The sequence below is a fragment of the Oncorhynchus masou genome, chromosome 3, assembly GCF_036934945.1.
Source record: "Oncorhynchus masou masou isolate Uvic2021 chromosome 3, UVic_Omas_1.1, whole genome shotgun sequence".
NCBI lineage: Eukaryota > Metazoa > Chordata > Actinopteri > Salmoniformes > Salmonidae > Oncorhynchus > Oncorhynchus masou.
Window position 1 is genome coordinate 9,500,989 of NC_088214.1, and position 17,302 is coordinate 9,518,290.

The window sequence follows — 17,302 nt, forward strand, 5'->3', positions numbered from 1 at the left end:
CACACACACACACACACACACACACACACACACACACACACACACACACACACACTGCCTGAGGTGTAAAGCCACCCTCATCCCCTCCACCAGAACAATGACACCCAAATCTCCTACAGGGACATCATCACACCAAATCATCCAAATCACAACTTAATTTACCAAGGCTGCGTCCCATAGGAACTATATAGGGGACGCACGCCAAGAGAATAATGTTGATGATGCTACCACCCTCTCCGCTAGACCGCTACTCCACTAATCTACCCCAGTCCGCTACTCCACTACCTTACTCCTCAACCCCACTAATCAACCCTATTCCGCTACTCCGCTACCCCACTCCTCTACCCCACTCCTCTACCCCACTCATCTACCTTACTCCACTACCTTACTCTTCTACCTTACTCCTCTAACCCACTCCTCTACCTTACTCCACTACCCCACTCCGCTACCCCACTCCACTACCCCACTCCGTTACCTTACTCCTCTACCCCACTCCTCTACCTTACTCCTCTACCCCACTCTGCTACCTTACTCCTCTACCCCACTACGCTACCTTACTCCTCCACTCCCACTCCACTACCTTACTCCTCTACCCCACTCCACTACCTTACTCCTCTACCCCACTCTGTTACCTTACTCCTCTACCCCACTACGCTACCTTCTCCACTCCCACTCCACTACCTTACTCCTCTAACCCACTCCGCAACCTTACTCGTCTATCCCCACTCCGCTACCTTACTCCTCTACCCTACTCCGCTTCCCCTATATTCCGCTACCCCACTCCTCTACCCCACTCCGCTACCTTACTCCTCTACCCCATTCCACTACCCCACTCCTCTACCCCACTCCGCTACCTTACTCCGCTACCTTACTCCTCTACCCCACTCCTCTACCCCACTCCACTACCTTACTCCTCTACCTTACTCCTCTACCCCACTCCGCTACCTTACTCCTGTACCTTACTCCTCTACCCCACTCCACTACCTTACTCCTCTACCTTACTCCTCTACCATACTCCTCTACCCCACTCCGCTACCTTACTCCTCTACCTTACTCCTCTACCCCACTCCTCTACCCCACTCAGCTACCTTACTCTACTACCTTACTCCTCTACCCCACTCCAATACCTTACTCCGTTACCTTACTCCTCTACCCCACTCCGCTATCTTACTCCTCTACCCCACTCCACTACCTTACTCCTCTACCTTACTCCTCTACCCTACTCCTTTACCCCACTCCACTACCTTACTCCGCTACCTTACTCCTCTACCCCACTCCTCTACCCCACTCATCTACCTTACTCCACTACCTTACTCCTCTACCTTACTCCTCTACCCCACTCCTCTACCTTACTCCACTACCCCACTCCGCTACCCCACTCCACTACCCCACTCCGTTACCTTACTCCTCTACCCCACTCCTCTACCTTACTCCTCTACCCCACTCTGCTACCTTACTCCTCTACCCCACAACGCTACCTTACTCCTCCACTCCCACTCCACTACCTTACTCCTCTACCCCACTCCACTACCTTACTCCTCTACCCCACTCTGCTACCTTACTCCTCTACCCCACTACGCTACCTTCTCCACTCCCACTCCACTACCTTACTCCTCTAACCCACTCCGCAACCTTACTCGTCTATCCCCACTCCGCTACCTTACTCCTCTACCCTACTCCGCTTCCCCTATATTCCGCTACCCCACTCCTCTACCCCACTCCGCTACCTTACTCCTCTACCCCAATCCACTACCCCAGTCCTCTACCCCACTCCGCTACCTTACTCCGCTACCTTACTCAACTACCCCACTCCTCTACCCCACTCCACTACCTTACTCCTCTACCTACTCCTCTACCCCACTCCGCTACCTTACTCCTGTACCTTACTCCTCTACCCCACTCCACTACCTTACTCCTCTACCTTACTCCTCTACCATACTCCTCTACCCCACTCCGCTACCTTACTCCTCTACCTTACTCCTCTACCCCACTCAGCTACCTTACTCTACTACCTTACTCCTCTACCCCACTCCAATACCTTACTCCGTTACCTTACTCCTCTACCCCACTCCGCTATCTTACTCCTCTACCCCACTCCACTACCTTACTCCTCTACCTTACTCCTCTACCCTACTCCTTTACCCCACTCCACTACCTTACTCCGCTACCTTAATCCTCTACCCCACTCCTCTACCCCACTCATCTACCTTACTCCACTACCTTACTCTTCTACCTTACTCCTCTACCCCACTCCGCTACCCCACTCCACTACCCCACTCCGTTACCTTACTCCTCTACCCAACTCCTCTACCTTACTCCTCTACCCCACTCTGCTACCTTACTCCTCTACCCCACTACGCTACCTTCTCCACTCCCACTCCACTACCTTACTCCTCTAACCCACTCCGCAACCTTACTCGTCTATCCCCACTCCGCTACCTTACCCCGCTACCCTACTCCGCTTCCCCTCTATTCCGCTACCCCACTCCTCTACCCCACTCCGCTACCTTACTCCTCTACCCCATTCCACTACCCCACTCCTCTACCCCACTCAACTACCTTACTCCGCTACCTTACTCCTCTACCCCACTCCTCTACCCCACTCCACTACCTTACTCCTCTAACTTACTCCTCTACCCCACTCCGCTACCTTACTCCTCTACCTCACTCCTCTACCATACTCCTCTACCCCAATCCGCTACCTTACTCCTCTACCTTACTCCTCTACCCCACTCCTCTACCCCACTCAGCTACCTTACTCTACTACCTTACTCCTCTACCCCACTCCAATACCTTACTCCGTTACTTTACTCCTCTACCCCACTCCGCTATCTTACTCCTCTACCCCACTCCACTACCTTACTCCTCTACCTTACTCCTCTACCCTACTCCTTTACCCCACTCCACTACCTTACTCCGCTACCTTACTCCTCTACCCCACTCCTCTACCCCACTCCTCTACCCCACTCAGCTACCTTACTCTACTACCTTACTCCTCTACCCCACTCCAATACCTTACTCCACTACCTTACTACTCTACCCCACTCCTCTACCCCACTCCACTACCCTACTCCTCTACCTTACTCCTCTACCCTACTCCTCTACCCCACTCCGCTACCTTACTCCTCTACCCCACTCCGCTACCTTACTCCTCTAACTTACTCCTCTACCCCACTCCTCTACCCCACTCAGCTACCTTACTCTACTACCTTACTCCTCTACCCCACACCAATACCTTACTCCGTTACTTTACTCCTCTACCCCACTCCGCTATCTTACTCCTCTACCCCACTCCACTACCTTACTCCTCTACCTTACTGCTCTACCCTACTCCTTTACCCCACTCCACTACCTTACTCCGCTACCTTACTCCTCTACCCCACTCCTCTACCCCACTCAGCTACCTTACTCTACTACCTTACTCCTCTACCCCACTCCAATACCTTACTCCACTACCTTACTACTCTACCCCACTCCTCTACCCCACTCCACTACCTTACTCCTCTACCTTACTCCTCTACCCCACTCCGCTACCTTACTCCTCTACCCCACTCCGCTACCTTACTCCTCTACCCCACTCAGCTACCTTACTCTTCTACCTTACTCCTCTACCCCACTCCAATACCTTACTCCGCTACCTTACTACTCTACCCCACTCCTCTACCCCACTCCACTACCTTACTCCTCTACCTTACTCCTCTACCCTACTCCTCTACCCCACTCCACTACCTTACTCCTCTACCCCACTCCGCTACCTTACTCCTCAACCTTACTCCTCTACCTTACTCCGTTACCTTACTCCTCTACCCCACTCCGCTACCTTACTCCTTTACCCCACTCCACTACCTTACTCCGCTACCTTACTCCTCTACCCCACTCAGCTACCTTACTCTTCTACCTTACTCCTCTACCTCACTCCAATACCTTACTCCGCTACCTTACTACTCTACCCCACTCCTCTACCCCACTCCACTACCTTACTCCTCTACCTTACTCCTCTACCCTACTCCTCTACCCCACTCCACTACCTTACTCCTCTACCCCACTCCGCTACCTTACTCCTCTACCTTACTCCTATACCTTACTCCGCTACCTTACTCCTCTACCCAACTCCGCTACCTTACTCCTCTACCTTACTCCTCTACCCTACTCCTCTACCCCACTCCGCTACCTTACTCCTCTACCCGACTCCGCTACCTTACTCCTCTACCTTACTCCTCTACCCCACTCCTCTACCACACTCCGCTACCTTACTCCTCTACCCCACTCCTCTACCCCACTCAGCTACCTTACTCTTCTACCTTACTCCAATACCCCACTCCACTACCTTACTCCGCTACCTTACTCCTCTACCCCACTCCTCTGCCCCACTCCACTACCTTACTCCTCTACCCCACTCCACTACCTTACTCCGCTACCTTACTCCTCTACCCCACTCCTCTACCCCACTCAGCTACCTTACTCCTCTACCTTACTCCTCTACCCCACTCCGCTACCTTACTCCTCTACCCCACTGCGCTACCTTACTCCGCTACCTTACTTCTCTACCCACTCCTCTACCCCACTCCTTTACCCCACTCAGCTACCTTACTCTTCTACCTTACTCCTCTACCCCACTCCTCTACCCCACTCCTCTACCCCACTCAGCTACCTTACTCCTCTACCCCACTCCGCTACCTTACTCCTTTACCCCACTCCGCTACCTTACTCCTCTACCCCACTCCTCTACCCCACTCCTCTACCCCACTCCGCTACCTTACTCCTCTACCCCACTCCACTACCTTACTCCTCTACCCCACTCTGCTACCTTACTCTTCTACCCCACTCTGCTACCCCACTCCACTACCTTACTCCTTTACCCCATTCCACTACCTTACTCCGCTGCCTTACTCCTCTACCCCACTCCTCTACCCCACTCTTCTACCTTACTCCTCTACCCTACTCCTCTACCCACTCTGCTACCCTACTCCGCTTCCCCGCTATTCCGCTACCCCACTCCACTACCTTACTCCTCTACCTTACTCCTCTACTCTTCTCCTCTACCCCACTCCGCTACCTTACTCCTCTATCCCACTCTGCTACCTTACTCCTCTACCTTACTCCTCTACCTTACTCCTCTACCCCACTCCGCTACCTTACTCCTCTACCTTACTCTGCTACCTTACTCCTCTAACCCTCTCCGCTACCTTACTCCTCTACCTTACTCCACTACCTTACTCCTCTACCTTACTCTGCTACCTTACTCCTCTAACCCTCTCCGCTACCTTACTTCTCTACCTCACTCCTCTACCCCTCTCCTCTACCTTACTCCTCTACCCCACTCCGCTACCTTACTCCTCTACCCCACTCCTCTACCCCACTCCGCTACCTTACTCCTCTACCCCACTCCTCTACCTTACTCCTCTACCTTACTCCTCTACCTTACTCCTCTACCTTACTCTGCTACCTTACTCCTCTAACCCTCTCCGCTACCTTACTCCTCTACCTTACTCCACTACCTTACTCCTCTACCTTACTCTGCTACCTTACTCCTCTAACCCTCTCCGCTACCTTACTCCTCTACCTCACTCCTCTACCCCTGTCCTCTACCTTACTCCTCTACCCCACTCCGCTACCTTACTCCTCTACCCTACTCCTCTACCCCTTTCCTCTACCTTACTCCTCTACCCCACTCCGCTACCTTACTCCTCTACCCCACTCCGCTACCTTACTCCTCTACCCCACTCCACTACCCTACTCCTCTACCCCACTCCACTACCTTACTCCGCTACCTTACTCCTTTACCCCACTCCACTACCTTACTCCGCTACCTTACTCCTCTACCCCACTCCTCTACCCCACTCTTCTACCTTACTCCTCTACCCTACTCCTCTACCCACTCCGCTACCCTACTCCGCTTCCCCGCTATTCCGCTACCCCACTCCACTACCTTACTCCTCTACCTTACTCCTCTACTCTACTCCTCTACCCCACTCCGCTACCTTACTCCTCTACCCCACTCTGCTACCTTACTCCTCTACCTTACTCCTCTACCTTACTCCTCTACCCCACTCCGCTACCTTACTCCTCTACCTTACTCCTCTACCTTACTCCGCTACCTTACTCCTCTACCCCACTCCGCTACCTTACTCCTCTACCCCACTCCTCTACCCCACTCAGCTACCTTACTCTTCTACCTTACTCCTCTACCCCACTCTACTACCTTACTCCGCTACCTTACTCCTCTACCCCACTCCTCTACCCCACTCCACTACCTTACTCCTCTACCTTACTCCTCTACCCTACTCCTCTACACCACTCCGCTACCTTACTCCTCTACCTTACTCCTCTACCTTACTCCTCTACCCCACTCCGCTACCTTACTCCTCTACCTTACTCTTCTACCTTACTCCTCTACCCCACTCCTCTACCCCACTCAGCTACCTTACTCCTCTACCCCACTCCGCTACCTTACTCCTTTACCCCACTCCGCTACCTTACTCCTCTACCCCACTCCTCTACCCCACTCCTCTACCCCACTCTGCTACCTTACTCATCTACCTTACTCCTCTACCTTACTCCGCTACCTTACTCCTCTACCCCACTCCGCTACCTTACTCCTCTACCCCACTCCGCTACCTTACTCCTCTACCCCACTCCGCTACCTTACTCCTCTACCCCACTCCACTACCTTACTCCGCTACCTTACTCCGCTACCTTACTCCTCTACCCCACTCCTCTACCCCACTCAGCTACCTTACTCTTCTACCTTACTCCTCTACCTTACTCCGCTACCTTACTCCTCTACCCCACTCCTCTACCCCACTCAGCTACCTTACTCCTCTACCCCACTCCGCTACCTTACTGCTCTATCCCACTCCGCTACCTTACTCCGCTACCTTACTTCTCTACCCACTCCTCTACCCCACTCCTTTACCCCACTCAGCTACCTTAGTCTTCTACCTTACTCCTCTACCCCACTCCTCTACCCCACTCAGCTACCTTACTCCTCTACCCCACTCCACTACCTTACTCCTCTACCCCACTCTGCTACCCCACTCCACTACCTTATTCCTTTACCCCACTCCACTACCTTACTCCGCTACCTTACTCCTCTACCCCACTCCTCTACCCCACTCTTCTACCTTACTCCTCTCCCCTACTCCTCTACCCACTCCGCTACCCTACTCCGCTTCCCTGCTATTCCGCTACCCCACTCCACTACCTTACTCCTCTACCTTACTCCTCTACTCTACTCCTCTACCCCACTCCGCTACCTTACTCCTCTACCCCACTCCTCTACCCCACTCCGCTACCTTACTCCTCTACCCCACTCCTCTACCTTACTCCTCTACCTTACTCCTCTACCTTACTCCTCTACCTTACTCTGCTACCTTACTCCTCTAACCCTCTCCGCTACCTTACTCCTCTACCTTACTCCACTACCTTACTCCTCTACCTTACTCTGCTACCTTACTCCTCTAACCCTCTCCGCTACCTTACTCCTCTACCTCACTCCTCTACCCCTCTCCTCTACCTTACTCCTCTACCCCACTCCGCTACCTTACTCCTCTACCCTACTCCTCTACCCCTCTCCTCTACCTTACTCCTCTACCCCACTCCGCTACCTTACTCCTCTACCCCACTCCGCTACCTTACTCCTCTACCCCACTCCGCTACCCTACTCCTCTACCCCACTCCACTACCTTACTCCGCTACCTTACTCCTCTACCCCACTCCGCTACCCTACCCCTCTACCCCACTCCGCTACCTTACTCCTCTACCTTACCCCTCTACCTTACTCCTCTACCCCACTCCGCTACCCTGATTCCCGGGATCTCACATACTTCAAATGTATGCATGAATGATTGTAAAGGCGCCCACATACTAGGTTCTGTTTGCTCCGAGCAGAACTTGGCTAGCTCAACAAATGTCTGTGGCTCACATACTCCCTTAAAAGACTTTTGCTTAAAAAAAGAAAAGGGTCAATGTGACTGTTTTCCCTCTTGGTAACAACATAGCCAGCATATAAACTCATATAAAAGAAATGTCCTCTCACGGTCAACTGCGTTTATTTTCAACAAACTTAACATGTGTAAATATTTGTATGAACATAACAAGATTTAACAACTGAGACATAAACTGAACAAGTTCCACAGACATGTGACTAACAGAAATGGAATAATGTGTCTCTGAACAAAGGGGGGGGGGGTCAAAATCTAAAGTAACAGTCAGTATCTGGTGTGGCCACCTGCTGAATTAAGTATTAAGTCAGGATGAGCTTTAATCGGTAACATCACTCGATCTGAGACCTTGAAGTAGTTGTTCCTTTTGCTCTGCAAGGGCCGCGGCTTTTGTGGAGCGATGGGTAACGATGCTTCGTGGCAGGCAGTTGTTGATGTGTGCAGAGGGGTCCCTGGGTCGAGCCCAGGTAGGGGGACGGAAGCTAAACTGTTACATTGGTGCCGTGACCCGTATCACTGTTTCTGCGGAAAAGGAGGAGGTCAAAAGGGGGTGAGTGTAACCGATGTGGAATGGCTAGTTAGTTAGCGGGCTGCACGCTAATAGCGTATCAATTGGTGACGTCACTCGCTCTGAGACCTTGAAGTAGTTGTTCCCCTTGCTCTGCAAAGGCCATGGTTTTTGTGGAGCGATGGGTAACAATGCTTCGAGGGTGGCTGTTGTAAATGTGTGCCGAGGGCCCCTGGTTCAAGCCCAGTTAGGGGTTAGGAGAGGGACAGAAGCTGAACTGTTACATGAGCACTGATGGAGGGATTGTGCATTCCTGGTGTAACTCAGGCAGTTGTTGTTGCCATCCTGTACCTGTCCAGCAGGTGTGATGTTCGGATGTACCGATCCTGTGTATGTGTTGTTACACGTGGTCTGCCACTGCGAGGACAATCAGCTGTCCGCCATGTCTCCCTGTAGCTCTGTCTTAGGCGTCTCACAGTACGAACATTGCAATTTATTGCCCTTGCCACATCTACAGTCCTCATGCCTCCTTGCAGCATGCCTAAAGCACGTTCACGCAGATGAGTAGAGACCTTGGGCATCTTTCTTTTGGTGTTTTTGAGAGTCAGTAGAAAGGCCTCTTTAGTGTCCTACGTTTTCTTAACTGTGACCTTAATTGCCTACAGTCTGTAAGCTGTTTGTGTCTTAACAACCGTTCCACAGGTGCATTAATTGTTTATGGTTCATTGAACAAGCATGGGAAATAGTGTTTGAACCCTTTACATTGAAGATCTGTGAAGTTATTTCGATTTTTACGAATTATCTTCGAAAGACAGGGTCCTGAAAAAGGGACGTTTCTTTTTTTGCTGAGTTTACTTCCATAAAATAGTCCAAATCAATCTAAGATAAATCAGGGAACTCTGTAACTGTAACTAATGTCATTGAATGACAACAATCACTTCATTGAAGAATCCCGTCCTTTGTTACCACTCCTACTAAGAATAGTACTGTTGATCAATCACCGATGAACTACGAGTTGTACGAACAGCTCCACCCAAAAAACTGGAGAACACCAAAACAAACAAAAACGTCACAGAATTGTGTCATAATATATCCCAATTGCCTCAATCTAGACTGGTTCTTTTGTGTGATGGAAAGAAGTGGCTCAAATGGCACTCTATTCCCTAATATGGTGCACTGGGCTCATAGTGCTCTGTTCAAAAGTAGTGCCCTATAAAGGGAAAAGGTGCCATTTGGTGGCCGGTGTAATTGGTGGACTGTCGATGTGCCATGAAAGACCTATCACAAAGCCTGCCCTGAACAGACAAACACCACCATAGACACATAGGCTGGAATTTAGATGAAAACACATTATTATTATTTTATGTTGTCATTCATCAATATATATTAGTGAATCTATTTTTAGAGGAATCTTTGAATGGATTTCAAGTGTCAAAAAAGGCCAGGTGAGCGTCATTGAATTGTTTTTCTCACAGACAACAAAGAGATAGAGGGGGGAGAGAGACAGAGTGAAGGGAAGATAGAGAGATTTAGAAACTACCTCAACATCCTTCTCATCACTTGCTCTTTCGTCCTTTTTGTTGACATATACCCTCCAATGCTGATTGGTTTTGATGTCTGAATCCCTTTGAAAGAATTCCCTCAACAGGAGAGGAGAGACTGGGTAAGTTGATTCTCCCTCTCTCCTAAAAAGGAAGTGGCTGATCTCTCCAACCTCTATCAAACACACACCACAAAAGAAAGTATGCATCCCAAATGGCACCCTATTCCCTATCTAGTGCACACTTTTCACCAGGGCCAACAGGGGTGCCAAAATAGTATAATTTGGGGACAAAACCAAAGCCACTTTAAGGGTAGGGTCTGGGTCTAATAATCATCCATGTCATCCATGTCATCCATATCAAGAGATGTAGTATTAGATTTGATTAGATTATATAAGATGATTTATTTGAATGGCGAGACATTTGTTTCTAAGCCATCACATGCTCTGTCTGGATTTGGACACCCACCTGCCCTGAAGCTTATGTCGTTCTCTAGTCACCTAAATTACTAGTCAATCTATAATAGTGGGTTCCCAATGCCATTTTTAATTATTATCTCCCTCTCTTCAGCTTCAAACCTCTCTCCATGTCTGGGCTATGTCTCCATACACATGTCCCTCTCTGCCCCCTGCTCTCTCTCTCTCCAGTTTCCAACCTCTCTCCATGTCAGGGCCATGTCTCCATACACATATCCCTCTCTGCCCCCTGCTCTCTCTCTCTCCAGTTTCCAACCTCTCTCCATGTCAGGGCCATGTCTCTCTGCCCCCTTTCCCTCTCAAAGTATCTCTAATTCAGCATGGCAGAATGGGGGAGATTGATGTGTGTCACACGTAATTGCCCAACAGGCACCGTCAAATACGCAAACATCCTCGCTTTTCACTCCCACATTGGCTCTCAACAACATATCCCCAAATATATATTTTTTTAACCTTTATTCAACTAGGCAAGTCAGTTAAGAGCAAATTCTTATTTACAATGACAGCCTATGAACAGTGGGTTGATTGCCTTTTTGGGGAGCAGAACGACAGATTTTTACCTTGTCACCTCGGGGATTCAAACTAGTAACCTTACGGTTATTGGCCCAGCGCTCTAACCACTAGGCTACCTGCCACCTCTACACTCTAACCACTAGGCTACCTGCCACCTCTACACTCTAACCACTAGGCTACCTGCCACCTCTACACTCTAACCACTAGGCTACCTGCCACCTCTACACTCTAACCACTAGGCTACCTGCCACCTCTACACTCTAACCACTAGGCTACCTTCCACCTCTACACTCTAACCACTAGGCTACCTGCCACCTCTACGCTCTAACCACTAGGCTACCTGCCACCTCCACACTCTAACCACTAGGCTACCTGCCACCTCTACACTCTAACCACTAGGCTACCTGCCACCTCTACGCTCTAACCACTAGGCTACCTGCCAACCACTAGGCTACCTGCCACCTCTACACTCTAACCACTAGGCTACCTGCCACCTCTACGCTCTAACCACTAGGCTACCTGCCGCCCTGAAAGTCAGTTAAGAACAAATTCTTATTTGATAATGACGGCTTACCCCGGCCAAACCCGGACGACATTGGGCCAATTGTGCGCCGCTCGCTGAGACTCACAATCAGGGCCGGTTGTGATACAGCCTAGTTTCAAACCAGGGTGTCTGTAGTGACGTCTCTAGCACTGAGATGCAGTACCTTAGACTGCTGCGCCACTCGGGAGTCCCGTTTGGAACGTGGCCAGTGGACATTTCTAGACTGTTGTTCTGAAAAACATTGTGTATCATATCAAGGTTTTTCCTAAATTGAATTATTGTTAATGGAGTGCTTTACTAACGACTGCTTCCTGTCATGAAGATAATAGACTAGTTACGCAGGTGCACAGAAGAACTATAGGGCTGTAGGGAATAGGGTGCCAATTGGCATGCGACAGTGACCATTTGACATTAGGGATTGAATTCACCATACTACTTCTGGTGATCATGAATTACTTCAATATGAGATAGAAGCAAACACGGCAGTGACCAAAGCTGCAGGACCTGTCTAGTTCTTTCTCTCTCTTTCTCTGTCAAGAATCTGCCTCTTTTCTGTGTCTAGTTCTTTCTCTCTCTTTCTCTGTCAAGAATCTGCCTCTTTTCTGTGTCTACTTCTTTCTCTCTCTTTCTCTGTCAAGAATCTGCCTCTTTTCTGTGTCTACTTCTTTCTCTCTCTTTCTCTGTCAAGAATCTGCCTCTTTTCTGTGTCTAGTTCTTTCTCTCTCTTTCTCTGACAAGCCTATGTTCCCTTCCTCTTATGGTAGCAGAGCTGTAAGACGGTAAAAAAAGAAGCCTTCTCTGTTTTATAAGGAGGTTTGTCAACAGTGTATGTGATGGGTATGGCTATTGGTAATGGCGTCATAACTGAATGAAGCTGTATGAATGGCTGATGTAATAGATGTATTATACTGCTGTTCTATCAGCACAGAACATGACTGGCGCCAGGACTCTCAGGTGCAGCGCCAGGTATGCCGTGTGCTCCAGCACACAGGAGTGAGATCTCCTCAGCAACCGGTGATGAGCAGCGCGCGTAGCTGCTCCACGTGAAAACCAACGGCACAGGCACGAGAGAACAATTGTCCATAATCAAACAGGTCCCCTTTCTTCCGCTAACGGAACCGATCCTCACGCACAACAATTAATCAAAGCCTTATTTGGAGCAGCTGTCGCGTGACATAACGTTTCGTTAGACACGAAATAGTGTTGGACAAAGTGGACAGAGATGATCAATCAATCCCTGTGCCGCGGTAAAATCATAATAGCTATCAGTTTTTACATGTTTACCTTATATGTGAAGGTAAAATAGGCTATTTGCCTACATTCCGCGTACCTTCTTTAGACACGCGAGTGCACCTCCCCTCGGTTCTCTGTCTGAGATCTGTGCTAAATAATCACGCGCACTGGCACACGATCAGCACGAGACTACCTACATGAAACTCAATATAACCTACTTTAAAATGTGTAGAAACTATAATGGACCTACATTGACACAGTTTATTGACTGTGTCCAGCTCGCTAATAATCACCGAAATGAAAGAGATAGAACCATCGAAAATTCCAAAAACGATGGATAGAGGACATTTGTTTGCTCATTTTGACGGCAAGAAATATAACCAATTTTCAGTTCTGCACCCTGCAATGAGAGACACCCCTGCACTAGAGAGATACATAGTTGTCTTGGTTGTTGATATTGATCTGGTTGGTGACTGTTATGTTCTAGTCGAGCTGGAGTTTCCCTGTTTTCCCTTGTTCTGTTCATTCAGCCATTCCCTCATCAATGTTTCTCTCTCTGGCACAACATGCGCAGTGAGTAAATTATATTATGTGTGTAGGACTATCATATTTCTCCCGTGATAAAGGGCTATAGCCTAGTGTTATAAACGAGACGTTAGTTGTGTGAATGATTTCGGCTAATGCAATAGAAAGGTCATATCAGACCAATAACCTACATGCAGCTGCTGTCTGTCTCGGTTCTCTCTCTCTCTCTCTGAGCGCCTGAGAGGTGCTGCACGAACAATCGTTTTAAGTGTGGAAATATGAACCAAATGTCACTAGGCTATATGGTCTGCATTTTAATTCTCAGTTTCTTTCAACATGTTTTCCGGGAGACCACGAATAATGCCTCCGTTCCCATCAAAACCTTCGGCTCAATAATCCTATTCCAGTATTCATTCTGCACAAACTCGTGAAAAACTTAAAACCTATAGTCTAAAACGTGGAATGTGATACACACATAGTATTCAGTGGACAAGAGGTAGGATACGGAAAGACTGATGAGGTATTGATACATACAAACTTTTACTATTCTGCTCCCACTGGATATAACCAGAATGTATAAACATCCACGCAGATGACCATATCACCGGGTTTCACTTTTCCTCACCTTTGTTAAAACTGATACCCAAAGTTATTATCCACAACAACATCAGCATGATTCAGCCGAGTGCATTCGAATTCCTCCCCTCTGCAAGGTCCGTTAGACTTCTGCTCTGTGGAGACACCATCAATTCCCCTAGAAATAGCCTAGTTTACGCGTCAATAACGGAAATAATTAGCAATCTTTTGGTTGATTGTCAATTGCAGCGGTTTGTTTCGTCTCCGGTCCGTGTCCCTCCTTGGCTTTTACTTGTTTTGTGCTTCAAATCTATCCCCACTCTTTTTCTGATTTCCTTCCCTTCGTTCCCAGTCTCTTTTCTCTGGCTGCGTGCACAGCCGTACACACATTAAAGAGTGAATTCCTCTCTCTTCTTCTCGCTGCCTCTCTCTACAGAATCACCACAGAACGTACCCAAAGCCGAGGCTTCTCCAAATCACATCTTTTTCCTCCGCAAACGGATAAGTGTGCTCTATGATTGCAGGAGGCGACATGGGGAACTGCACCCTTGTGCACACCATCAGTTATTCTCTTACATGAAAGTCCTTTGTTGCGCCGTGCCTCTCTACCAGTTAATCATTGTCTGTTTGCCGTCAGTGATACCTGCCTCGTAGACCTATGTGCTTTTCACCGTAGCAATGTAGTGCTGCTTAGTAACATATGACATGTAGACCTACCAGGGATGAGGTTACAACATTACTAAAAAGGAACTATAATCAGTACAGTTTACATTCTTAAAAACAGCTTACATTTTGGATTACTGCTTCTAATAGCAAGACGTGGGCTGCAAGTGTTTGCCTCAAACACATGGAAATGGCAGATTTAAATGTAAAAAGAATCTGTGCTGAGTCACACTACTAAGAAGTCACCTTTCAGTGGCAATGGAAGCTTTTCCATCTGTTCTCATTTATTTTGAAATCTCCAAAACTGCTTTTTTGCTTTTCACGGAAACTTTTTTTTCGCCAAAAATGCCAGACCTCCACATACTGAGAACTGAATCCTCCCACATACTGAGAACTGAATCAACCCACATACTGAGAAGTAAATCCTCCCACATACTGAGAACTGAATCCTCCCACATACTGAGAACTGAATCCTCCCACATACTGATAACTGAATCCTCCCACATACTGAGAACTGAATCTTCCCACATACTGAGAACTGAATCCTCCCACATACTGAGAACTGAATCTTCCCACATACTGAGAACTGAATCCTCCCACATACTGAGAACTGAATCCTCCCACATACTGAGAGCTGAATCCTCCCACATACTGAGAACTGAATCTTCCCACATACTGAGAACTGAATCCTCCCACATACTGAGAACTGAATCAACCCACATACTGAGAAGTAAATCCTCCCACATACTGAGAGCTGAATCCTCCCACATACTGAGAGCTGAAACCTCCCACATACTGAGAACTGAATCCTCCCACATACTGAGAACTGAATCAACCCACATACTGAGAAGTAAATCCTCCCACATACTGAGAGCTGAATCCTCCCACATACTGAGAGCTGAATCCTCCCACATACTGAGAACTGAAGAGAGAGAGACAAAGGGAGAGAGAGAGAGAGACAGAGGGAAAGATAGAGACAAAGGGAGAGAGAGAGAGAGACAGAGGGAAAGATAGATACAAAGGGAGAGAGAGAGAGACAAAGGAAGAGAGAGAGAGATGAAGAGAGAGAAAGACAAAAGGAGAGAGAGAGAGACAAAGGGGGAGAGACACAGATGAAGGGAGAGAAAAACAGGGGAAGATAGAGGGGGCAGAGGGAGAGAAACAAAGGCAGAGAAAGACAGGGAGGGAGAGAGACGGAGAAAGAGACAGAGGGAGAGAGAGAGACAGAGGGGGAGAGAGAGAGATAGAGGGAGGGATGGAGAGAGAGGAAGGGAGGGAGGGAGAGAGAGTTGAAGGGAGCATGAGAGAGATGAAGGGAGAGAGAGATAGAGAGATGAAGGGAAGTTAGAGACAGAGAGAAACAGAGGGTGAGAGAGAGAGAGACAGAGATTGAGAGAGAGACAGAGGGAGAGAGAGAGACGAAAGGAGAGAGAGAGAGATAAAGGAAGATAGAGAGGGAGAGATTGAGTTAGAGATGGAGGGAGAGAGAGAGAGACGGAGGAAGATAGAGAGAGGTAGTGGGAGAGAAAGAGACAGAGAGAGAGAGAGACACACAGACGAAGGGAGAGAGAGAGATGAAGGGAGAGAGAGACAGAGGGAGGGATGGTGAGAGATGAAGGGAGGGAGAGAGAGAGATGAAGGAAGATAGAGAGGGGTAGCGGGAGAGAAAGAGACAGAGGGAGAGAGAGACACAGATGAAGGGAGAGAGAGAGAGATGAAGGGGGAGAGAGATAGAGGGAGGGATGGTGAGAGATGAAGGGAGGGAGACAGGGAGAGATTGAGATGAAGGAAGGTAGAGAGGGAGAGATTGAGATAGAGATGGAGGGAGAGAGGAAGATAGACAGGAGTAGAGACAGAAAGACAGGTGAAGGGAGAGAGAGACGGAGGAAGACATAGAGGAAGATAGAGAGGAGTAGAGACAGAAAGACAGGTGAAGGGAGAGAGAGACGGAGGAAGACATAGAGGAAGATAGAGAGGAGTAGAGACAGAAAGACAGGTGAAGGGAGAGAGAGACAGAGGAAGACATAGAGGAAGATAGAGAGGAGTAAAGACAGAAAGACAGGTGAAGGGAGAGAGAGAGGAAGATAGAGAGGAGTAGAGACAGAAAGACATGTGAAGGGAGAGAGAGACAGAGGAAGACATAGAGGAAGATAAAGAGGTATAGACACAGAGAGACAAAGACGGAGGGAGAGAAAGACAGAGAGAGATAGAGGGGTAGAGGGAGAGATAGAGGTGGATGGAGAGAGAGACTGAGGAAGATAGAGAGGGGTAGAGGGAGAGATAAAGGTGGATGGAGAGAGAGACTGAGGAAGATAGAGAGGGGTAGAGGGAGAGATAAAGGTGGATGGAGAGAGAGACTGAGGAAGATAGAGAGGGTTGGAGGGAGAGATAGAGGTGGATGGAGAGAGAGACTGAGGAAGATAGAGAGGGGTAGAGGGAGAGATAGAGGTGGATGGAGAGAGAGACTGAGGAAGATAGAGAGGGGTAGAGGGAGAGATAGAGGTGGATGGAGAGAGAGACTGAGGAAGATAGAGAGGGGTAGAGGGAGAGATAAAGGTGGATGGAGAGAGAGACTGAGGAAGATAGAGAGGTATAGACACAGAGAGACAAAGACGGAGGGAGAGAAAGACAGAGAGAGATAGAGGGGTAGAGGGAGAGATAGAGGTGGATGGAGAGAGAGACTGAGGAAGATAGAGAGGGGTAGAGGGAGAGATAAAGGTGGATGGAGAGAGAGACTGAGGAAGATAGAGAGGGGTAGAGGGAGAGATAAAGGTGGATGG

The 17,302-nt window shown here is 48.8% G+C and overlaps 1 protein-coding gene across 2 annotated transcripts in view; it reads right to left on the bottom strand.

The window, feature by feature from the left end:
- LOC135509469 (kin of IRRE-like protein 1) overlaps positions 1-14,367 on the bottom strand; it is an 87,640-nt gene extending 73,273 nt beyond the window's left edge. For both annotated transcript variants that reach the window (XM_064930169.1, XM_064930160.1), the window contains exon 1: positions 13,909-14,367. In XM_064930169.1, the coding sequence (XP_064786241.1) occupies positions 13,909-13,957 (49 nt within the window). In that variant the 5' untranslated portion in view covers positions 13,958-14,367. The remainder of the gene's footprint in view (positions 1-13,908) is intronic.
- Positions 14,368-17,302: the final 2,935 nt, after the last annotated feature.